The sequence below is a fragment of the Apaloderma vittatum genome, unplaced genomic scaffold, assembly GCF_000703405.1.
Source record: "Apaloderma vittatum isolate BGI_N311 unplaced genomic scaffold, ASM70340v1 Scaffold43345, whole genome shotgun sequence".
In the NCBI taxonomy this organism is placed as follows: domain Eukaryota; kingdom Metazoa; phylum Chordata; class Aves; order Trogoniformes; family Trogonidae; genus Apaloderma; species Apaloderma vittatum.
The window spans coordinates 12,692-23,200 of record NW_009717321.1 but is presented as its reverse complement, the minus strand read 5'-3'; the positions used below and the strand labels follow the sequence as shown (position 1 = coordinate 23,200).

Here is a 10,509-nt window from a genome sequence, read left to right as displayed (position 1 = left end):
GTTAAAGCTTGTATTCTTACAAATAATTTGGAATGGATAAGGAAGATCAGCATTCTAAATAGGATGTTCAGCAGTGCACAGTTAGTGTGCCTTTTCATGAAATATGGGTGATTTAGTGTTTTTCAATTATGAAAAGTTATTTCTTCTCTCATGACCTTTGCTGTCATCCTCTCATATATGCTGATTCAGTTGCTCATCAGACTTTTCCACTAGCCAGTTTAACTCCTTAAACTATTGAAAAGTCTAGTAAAATAAACAAATAAAGAGGTCAGGGGGAAGAAGGTGTTTTTCTGCCTTTTGGTAATGTGAAGTGGTGCAGGTCTTGGAATTGCCAGAGCTGGCATGGGAGAGAGCAGAGGCATGTGCATAAGAGAGGAGCAAATACCTCTCTGGCAGTAATAAGGGATGGATGGCAGTTTCATTCCTACCTCCACTTCCTTTAAGGTACTATTTACAGCTCCCTTTCACACAGAATGCTCTAGGGAGTTCTTCTAAACAAGAAACTACATGAACTAAAGTTAACCTAGCATCTTGTTATTTAGTTTCTTTGGTTTTTTTATTGCTTACATTCACAGTGTATGTACTTGTTTGCTACACCCTGATGAGCTAAAACTTTTCTGAACCTGACACTTTTATATTAATTCCTGAATGTCAGACAATACCACTCAGGTCATCTGTCATGGTGAGAAGCATGGTGTTCCAGGCCTCATTGAATCCAGAATATGAAAAACAATTACTGCTGTATTTCTCTCAGAAACTTAACAGGGAATGCCAGAGTTAAGCCCTCTGTAACTGAATGTGATCATAACTTCTTAGGCCTGATAATTGTGAAAAACAATCTTAGTTTTTACCATTGAAAAAAAAAATCCAAGAACTTATTGCTTGTTTCTAGGAGGGCCAATGCTGAGAACTCTCCAAAATAATGCACACACTTCTGTTGGTGATTGCCAATGTTGTAAGAGTTTCTGATGTCCATGGTTAAAATGTTGTAGCAGGTTCATGTTAGAATTGAGTCAGTTTAACACCTGTCAGTTTAAACGTGGGGAGAACTCACTCTTCTACATCCTTAGCTACACTTTCTTCTCTCTGCTTTTCTATGGGCAGAAATGATTCAGTACTTGAACTTTTCCCCAGTGCCTTCCCTCTAATATACCCTAAATTTTTGGTGTATTAGTTTTTCATGGTTTTATTGGCTTCATTCACCTCACTGTGTGAATAGGTGACTGGCAAAATTAGCACGTAATGGATGGGGGCCGTGGCTGAAAGCTGGCAAGGAAAAGGAGGACTTCTTTATGGGAGGGTATAATTTGATTTAAGCTGTAACAGAAACCTTGTACATTCACTCTTCTAGCCACCAAGATTTGCCTTCATTAAGTAGTACTTTCCGTTTTCGTCTTTAGCTACAAATGCAAGCAGTTTGTGAATGCTAATGTGTATTTGAGGTACTTCTGAGTATTACACCATGTATACATGGACATAGATAGTTCTTTAACTTACTGGCATCTTGCTATTGTTATGTGAAGTTTAGATTACAAATGTGATTCAGAATTGAATCCTGAGCCTGCATCATTCAATTTCTGCCTTGCATGGCTGGGCCTTGTGGCCCTATGTGTGATTTTTTGTATTTTAATTTGTGAAATTAGGTGAAAATGTCCTAATTTCAGTCAGTTGCAGCTGCAACACAACTTTTCATCTTAAGAGAAGAAAACCCTTTGATGCCTGTGGCATCCTGGTTTCAGTTTATGGAACACCAGCAAGAAGGTAGGATTTGAGTGAAAGCAGATTTTTTTATTTTTTTTTTTCTCCTCTAGTGCTTCAGGGCAGATCTTGGAATGAAAATACGCAATTTCTCATCAAGATGTAGTTCAGGAGGAAGGCTGAGCAGCAGTGTTCCTCAAACGTCCAGGGAATGGAATTCAGTAGGCTTTTGGTAAAATGCCAGAAGTCTGGATTTGCAACTGTTGTGGGAAAAAGGCAGTTCTGGATAATAGGAATATCTTGCACTTGCTACAGAGAAACGTGAAAAATGCAGACTTGAAAATGGAAGATTCTATCCCATGTTCTGGAAAGGATGAGTAGTGGCAGAGATTACATTGTACAGACATTTAAAATCTCTATGGCATGTTTTCCCCCTGTATTTCTGAAATTTGTGCCTTCACTCCCTGTACTTGAGAAGATTCAGAATTTTTCCTCTCAGCTTAACCTCATCATCCTCTGGAAGATAAAATTTTACATTTTATTAGAGTGAGAGACTACAAAACTAGGATCTGGTATTTGCAAGTGACAGCCAGATTGGGATATGGTATATGCTGGCTCCCAGAAGCCTGTTGTACTTTGCCACATTTAGAGGTGGGGGACTTCCTTCTTATAAACTGATTTTGACTTTTCGTGAAGAAACTGTGTCAGTGGTGTAAGCAAGTAATTTTCTTTTGGCCTTTTTAAAAAAAAAACATTTTGGAAGAAGGCTGCAGAAGTATTTTCCAAATCAGCAAATGCTGTTCTTAAAGATTTAGTGAAAAAGCACACTAGCAATTTAAATTAGATGTGGGGAAAACCAGGAAGCACCTTTCCAAGGGTCAACAGTATGTCTGATATCCCTAGGTTCCCAGCCAACTCTGCAGCTCCAAGATTTCCTCCAAAAGAGATCTGGAGTGTTATAAAAGGTTTGCATACACAGATGAGTCTGAAGAGTAGTACACTTCTTTTGCAGTCTCCCACTTTTAAAAATTAATACCTTGTCAAATATATGAACAATACGCCTTAATTAAGTTTTTTGGGGTAAAGCTTCTAGTGGAATTGATACAAGCCTCAAAGTTACAAGTTAAACCACGGTGATGTTAATCTGCAGTATTAGATAAAAATTCCAGTTAATTTACTGGCTGACATATTTTCATAACTTCTAGTTCTGATGTCATCTGCATTGTGGCTTCTGGGTGTCACCCTTTTAGCACTTGTCGTCTTTTGTCTCAGCTTTAGTCAAGAAAAGCAGGAAGAAGAACAGATCCAACACAATTCCTGTTTAAGAGTTCGCAGAAGAATTCTTGAAATCCTTGTACATAGAGAAGAGGAGTTCAGTTACTTTGACGTTGCATTCACTCCTGACCGGTTGAATTTCTGGCTTCTTTGTGATCTTTGAGCTCATCATACTGCATGTGTTTTTGTAATTCTGTGCTCTCCTTCTGATTTCTTTTCTGACATATGTGGTTATGCTCAAGACCTACACCTTATGCACTTCACAACCTGAGGTATGATCTGTATCCTGATTTTTCTTAACCCAACAGAACTGGTTACATAGTGTAACTTTGGGTCTTCCCCGTGTTACGTTTTATAGCCATGTCAATATTTATTCTTCTCTTTAGAGTTTGTATGGTTTTTTTTTTAAAAAAAAACCGACACAGTTTTCTATTTAGGATTGCTGTCCTGTTTTGGTAACATAGGACAGCAACCTTAAATATTCCTGCTATACCCATAATACTGAACTGTATTCAAGTAATTATGCAGAACAATTCCCCAACAGCTGTCTCTTTTAATAAAGCTCATGTTTAAATTCAGAAAATTTTCTTTCAGGTGTTTCTGAATATCGTCCTGTCCAGCGTGCTTTATTATTGATGCTGTAGAGGCTTACTGCATAGTGGTTTATCTTAGCCGTTATTTTTATTTTGTTTTTTTCCCTCACAATGTCCCTTGATGTTCATACATTATTAAGGTCAGTACAGACATTACTATGAAACAGATGCACGTCCATTAAAACCTTGTTAGGAGATGTTATCGTATTTCTTTGCAAATGTAATTAATTCAGGTTTGACCTACTGCTTTGATGGAAGGTGAAATCACTGCTTGTGGTTGCAATGTTAAAGTTCCATTCTTTTGAATTTTAAACTGATGTTTTTGTGGCACTGGGTTACCATTTGTGAACTGGTTCATTGTCTCTCTTGCCTGGAGAATGTTCATAAGGATTTGGAGCTCATATGCTGTCACCTCGGGGTGGCCAGATGTTGCTTCTTCTAGAGCAACAATTTGTTAGACTGACCCAATCAGTTCTGATACATACTCTCTCTCATGTCTTTGTTCACTATCACCTGACTTACAAGAGAACTTGATTATCAAGAAAGATGTTGCAAAATACGTCCTTCATCTGACCATACAGATCTTGTTCAACCCTTTGTTGGCGTTAGGCTTAAATGTAGTATAAAAACTGGTGTTTGCTGAACATGTGTCTGTGCTCGTTTGTAGAGATAAGTTACTTGTGTTCAGCATTATTGACCTTCATATACAAAGCTTGATGAGGGTGTTCTTTGGTGGCTTGCCTTTTTTCCCCTCCTGTTTTTATTTATCTATTTTATTTATCTGACACTATTCAGTTGGTTGTCTCACCCGAAGACTGTCTTCCGCAGGATTTAGCATTTGATACTTGCTAATATTTATTTCAAGTGGAGATTAATGGGAAGGAATGGTTTGTTGTGTTTTCAGAATGTTTGTATTTCCATATGTCCATATCTGGGAGAAAACCAATGTTACACGCAAGATGCTCACTGTTACCTGAGAATATAGAAGTTTTGGACATCACTAAAAATCCCCAGTACAGAAGAAGTAATTCTGTGAATAATCTTGGTCCCACTAGATGAAATTTTTTTTTTTCTAGTAATTGACACTAAGACATACTACTAAGTCTCTTACTGTTGCTGAAAACCAAGGTGCTTTTACTTATTGGTTCCTTGTAGGTCTTGGTTTAAGCTGTTTGCATGCATTATTCAGGAAATTGTATATAAACTCTGTTTTGAAAGTTGCTGTGGAAATCTGCAGCTGTCTTCTTGATGAGATTCTTGCAAAAAAAATGCTTTCCATCAACTCTCGGATGAGGTATCTCAATTGAAATGTGCTTACTTAAAAACACTTTTCTCCTTTTGTTACAATTGATGTTCTGAAGGTCGCTGTGCCCACTGCAAGTTGCATCACCAAGTTTTTGTGTAAGGAATTTTTAGAGGACAGTTAATTGGTGAGGAGAAATGTTTTATTTGTTTTTGAGACCAGCACTTATAAAGCTTTTGACTTTAAAAATTTCACTTTTTAAGTCTCTTCTGGGGTGCAGGATTGTATTTAAAATTGATCTTTAATGTTACACTGTACTTAAACTCTGAGTAAGAGATAATCAATTTGAATAAATAAAGGCTTTTGACTGGCTTCTGCGTTGGCATTGTTATATAGTATCAGTATGTTGCTGAGCCATTCAGTCAAAAGCAAGATTTATCTTTTAAGTGCCTGAAAGGCTGTAAAAATATGAACAGAACAAAATTGATTTTCAAGGACAATGTCCTGTGACGATATTCAGATTGAGTCTGACTTAGAGATTCAAGAATACTGCACAGCGAACTCATGATGGGACATCCTTTATCGCTAACATTTTTACTTTTAACGCAAAGCTCTATAAATTGTCCTTTATGTGAGAATAAATCATTATGTATCTGGCACGGAAAAGAAGGCTCACTGACTCTAGAAGTACTTGTTTCAGGGCTGATTCATGCCATGATAAACATTTTAATTTAATTCCCTTGAAGGGAAGCTGGAGCTGGACATCCAACCATTGTTTTCTGTAAGCTCTTCTCAGCACGCGCACCAGCAGTCGACAGATGTTGTTCAGTTCATTTCAGTTTGAGCACTGTGAATACCATTTGGCCCTAAGTTAGAGGAAAAAGAAAAACTCAGACAGGGAAGCATTTTTAAAGAGAAGAATGAAAGTGTGGTTTTTGTTATGGAAAGGAGAGGACAGTCTTTATTTGCTTACTGTTAAGATCCAGATTAAGCAGCCTAATTGCTTTACAGTAGCACTGGCCATAACCCTTGAAAGAAATATAGCTCCTGGATTGCAGAAAAGAGTAGAGGCTGGAGAGAAGTAAAGCTTCAGTGGGTAATGTTACTTGAAGTTTTTTGAGAGGGCAATGTTTCTCATACCAAAAAAAAAATAATCAAAGCAGTTTACTGTGATAAACAGATTTCTGAGTAATCTTAGGTTATGGAAATGAGTCGTCATCTGCTTGGTTACACGTAGAGCTTGGTGATTGCAGGGGGATGTCTTAGTGTGGGGAGTATAGAAAAGTTCTGTAATGCTTTTTGCCAAAAAGGATGTTACAGGTTTTATGATAGTGATGACGAAAATCTTTCTTTTGCTGTCACTCCCCTCTTTCCTTTATTTGATATTTGAATGCTGGGTAGTTATGTATTACAGTGTGTGAAGCATCTGATGGAAGTGACAATTGAAATTGGCAGAGTTTTGCTATTTATCATACTAGGACACGGATACACAGATAAAAATTGCTTAGCAATGATGAACAAACAGAACTTCAGGTCTTGAGGGGTTTGTTTGAAGTTAACCAGAAGCAGGGCCCCCTGAATGAGTATTTCAAAAGCACCTATAATACTTAATGTGTATCTTGACCCTTTCATACATGGAAATCCAAGTGCATTAGGAGTGGAAGGAAATTTATATTGCTTACAGATGTATAGACTTGAAAGAGTGAAGGAAAAATGCACAAAATGGCCCTGTGAAATGACAATAAACCTTTACTCTGTGCTTTATGGAGTTATTTCAGTTTTTCTGACCACTGGACAAAACTGGCTGCTTTGGAACTGTAAGATGTTTACAGTGGTTTGTTTTTTGGCTGTCTGTGGCAAGGGTGACAGTATGAGGAATTCATTGCATGATACAATCCTATATATGGTCCCATGAAAATACAACATTTTCTAAAACATTCTTGTCACAGACAATACAGTAAGTTGTGTTAAGTAACTCAAACATCATTTTCATGCTCACTAAGCCTTGATTTTTACTTCATTTATCATTCTATGTTAACTATGGGCTTCTAAGTCCTGAATGTGAGACATTTTAAATGAAGGATCAGTTCTCTGGAAGGGCCTATTTGCTCATCTAAGATCAAGGCTGAAGTAGTCTGCCATGTAGGAGTTGGTAGTGCTGACAGTTTTCATGCTGCAGACAGTTGACTAAGGCATATTTATCAGAAAGTAAGGAAAAAGGCTACCTGTTCTTACTGTGCACCTGGGAGCTTTTTCTTGAACGCACACCAGTCTGTACTAGCAAACTGTCCTCATGTAATACCTCTGCCCAGTCATGTCTGAGAAGTAGGAGCGGACAAGGCTACTTAATCAAGTGACATCAGCTGGAGCCGTATGCTCTTGGGCTGGTTTAGGACCTACCCTGCTGTAGTTTTCTTTCTGCTTCTCCTGAGCTGCAAGTCTCGGCTGATCATGAAGTGGTCTGCTGGAGCAAGACAGTTTTCTTGTTCCAGCTCCATTGGCTGTGACTGAGTAGAAGTAAAGTCTGCCCTATATTATGGTACCTATTCCTTCTATACTTTTTCTTAAGTCGTCCATCATTTTGTTATGAACGGGAGGTACCATTTCCTGATTCTGCTTCTGTAGCATTGGTATTAACACCTTAAGGAGACAGTAGAGGGCTTGGGAAAGAAGAGGAAAATACCCCATCCTTTTCATAGCTAAATCAAAATTTCTGAAGTCGGAAGACTAGCTAAGAATCTGCCTTTTTTTCATTGCAGTATACATGAAGCTTGAGATCTGAACCTGCTATGACTGACCCAGACGTCCTCACTGAAGTCCCAGCAGCTCTCAAACGCCTTGCCAAATACGTGGTGCGTGGCTTTTATGGCATTGAACATGCTTTGGCTCTGGACATTCTCATCAGGAACCCTTGTGTGAAGGAAGAGGACATGTTAGAGCTCCTTAAGTTTGATAGGAAGCAGTTGCGAGCTGTCCTTAACACCCTCAAGGGTGACAAGTTCATCAAATGCAGGATGAGGGTAGAGACAGCTCCAGATGGTAAAACCACCCGTCATAACTACTATTTCATCAACTACCCCCTTCTGGTTAATGTGGTGAAGTACAAGCTGGACCACATGAGGAGGAGGATTGAGACGGATGAAAGAGACTCCACCAATCGCGCCTCTTTTAAATGCCCCATTTGTTTCAGCACTTTCACAGACTTGGAGGCCAACCAGCTGTTTGACCCCCGAACAGGTAACGGAATGCTCCCTCCTTTGTCATGCAAGTATGATGGTCTTTAAGGAAATAGACTCTTAGGCAAAGTCTTTTGAGCCTGGCCAGAGGTAGAGGGCACTGTGTTTCTGCAGGTGATAAATATTTGAGTAAAATGCAAAAGTACTGTAAGTCGTTGCTCTGACCTAAACACTCATATTTTGCTGCCCCACCGGTAGGTGTTTTGGTTCTTACATAGACTGTACAGACAAATGGCAGCGCTGGTAAAATGCCTGTACAAATGCTTGAGTGACAAGCAATAGAGAAATCGAGGTCTTGCCATAATCAAAAGTCAAGGGTGGATGTGGCAGTCTGTCCTTGTTGGAAGCTGGTGGCTTTTCACTATAACCTGGTCTTGCCTGTAAATTGTATGATTTACTGGTAGTTTACAGAGAAGGCGCGTAGAGAGTTGATATTATGCAAAAAAAATAGTAATTTAGAGATGGTCATGCAAAGAATGAGTTGTTACTCTTTAATTTTCTTCTAGCCAGTTCGCTATACTGCACAGCCTTGCTTCCCTAGTGTAAAGGAGTCTCACAGAAGTTAGAACAAATTAATTACACATTTTCTGTGCTTGGGAGTAAACAAGATTCTTTTTCAAGCATGTGTCTCGGTCTCAGTGGAGGTGTGTATTTCTCATGCATATGAAATAATCTTCTCTGGGTGCCATTATAAACAGGGACAGTCCAGATACTTTGTGTCTTCTGTGCCAGGAAGGAAGAGAAAGGACACCTGTACCTGGTGAGATGCTGTTTTACTCATCTAACCTAGGATTGTTTTGGAGGAAGGCAGGGAGTAGGAGTTGATATTAGGTTTCCTCCTTCTTAATTAGCTTCTTTTTAATTTTTGCTCTGAATTTTTTGTCCTCATCGTGCTTTTTTCCACAAAAGTGAAAGAGCAGAAGTCAGGGGAGCTCTCAGAAATACTGGAGTGTGGTGCTTTGTGTCAGGTGAGAAACTAAAAATTCATTGTTCAGTGGTCTTCCAGCTTTCAATCTAGGGTTACATCAGATGTCCATCTTCCTTTGAAGAGGGACAATCACTTAACACATGTTAAGCCCATAATTTTTCCTCTTACCTGCCTCCAAAGATCAAGAGGTGTGAAACTCCTTTTACTTGAACAACCATGAAAATTGTATTTAGTACTAGAGAAGCAGAATCCACTAAGTAAAATAATGGTAATTGCTGTAATCCAGTGCAGCTCTCTGAGTAGAAGTTGCTTCCTCATGGAGCAGCAAAACCAGCAGTGCCAGCACAGATTTTCTGTACTCACCACGGAGTATAGAAACCACACGTGCTCTCTACAGTAATGATCATGTGTCACAGCGACAGTCGTGGGTGGCTGAAAGGGAATAGTGCTTTGGCAGCTTGCTTCAGTGAGGAGGAACCTGTGCAGCAAACGTAGCTGGGAGTGTGAGACAATCATCCCAGGAGGACCTGTAACACTTTGCAGGTGAATCCTCCCAGCCTGTGTGGGCAGTGGGTTCCAAGAGCAAAGAGCTGGCTGTTGAGGAGATGCAGAGGACAGCACGGGATTCAGCTTTGACAGCAAGGCTTGTGCTCCAGGAACTGAGGAGCTCAGCCGAGGGTTTGCCTGCAGTACAGGCACTGGCTGCCTTCACAGTGCAAAATCATTCGCTGGCACACGGAGTGGTTTGCAGTTTTGCTGATGGAAGGAAAGGTGGAGTACTGTTTTCCCAGCAATTCCCACCAGCTGGTTTCTGTCAGTATTAATGCAAATAACAAGATAGCCAGCTTACCTTCAGTTACTTTCAATAAGAACATACCTGTCTAGAATTTATGTATATTCTGTTTGTCCTTATATAACTTCTAAGTCAATAATAGCTTTGCCTGGGTAGTGCATGATGATACTGTTGTTTCTCAAGAGCTTTTACATTAAATATCAGTTTGGATAGGACTCTCCAGTTACTGTTTAAGAAAGGACTTATTGTCTTCAAATCACAAGATAACCACTTGTTTCTATTCCAGGTAAGTAAGTGGGCAATTTAACAATTTTCAACAAATTTCAGGGGTTTTTTTGTGAGAATGTCTGCTTTAAATTGCAGTGGATAGATAGTATTGTCTGTGTATGTTTCTGGCACCTTTGGGTTTGTCAGAGAGGGAGCACAGGAGGGCGAGGCACATAGAGGAGCAAGGTTTAATATATGTCCTTTTCCAAGCGTATCTTTAGCCCTTATCAGCACTGTACGTATATACTCTTCCACTTATTGAAACCCATGACAATACAACTGCTGAAGGGTAGCAGAAAGCCACATGAATTTCAGTTATGTTTGGCCTAAGCTGCTCCGGGACTGCAACCGTGTTGATAACATTGTCTGAATTAGAGGCCTGTAGGGCCAAAGTTTGTTAGTGTGTGGAGAAGGCAGAGCAAGCTGATACCTGTTATTAGAAGACATCCTGTTTCACTATCTGCTTCTTGGCTTCT

At 39.4% G+C, this 10,509-nt stretch overlaps 1 protein-coding gene across 1 annotated transcript; it reads left to right on the top strand.

Moving 5' to 3' along the window:
• Positions 1–7,570: 7,570 nt before the first annotated feature.
• LOC104274255 (general transcription factor IIE subunit 1) lies at positions 7,571–8,046 on the top strand (the record flags this gene model as incomplete). Its single annotated transcript, XM_009869834.1, has 1 exon — positions 7,571–8,046. A coding segment is annotated over exon 1 (448 nt), but the record flags the coding sequence as incomplete, so codon positions are not given.
• Positions 8,047–10,509: the final 2,463 nt, after the last annotated feature.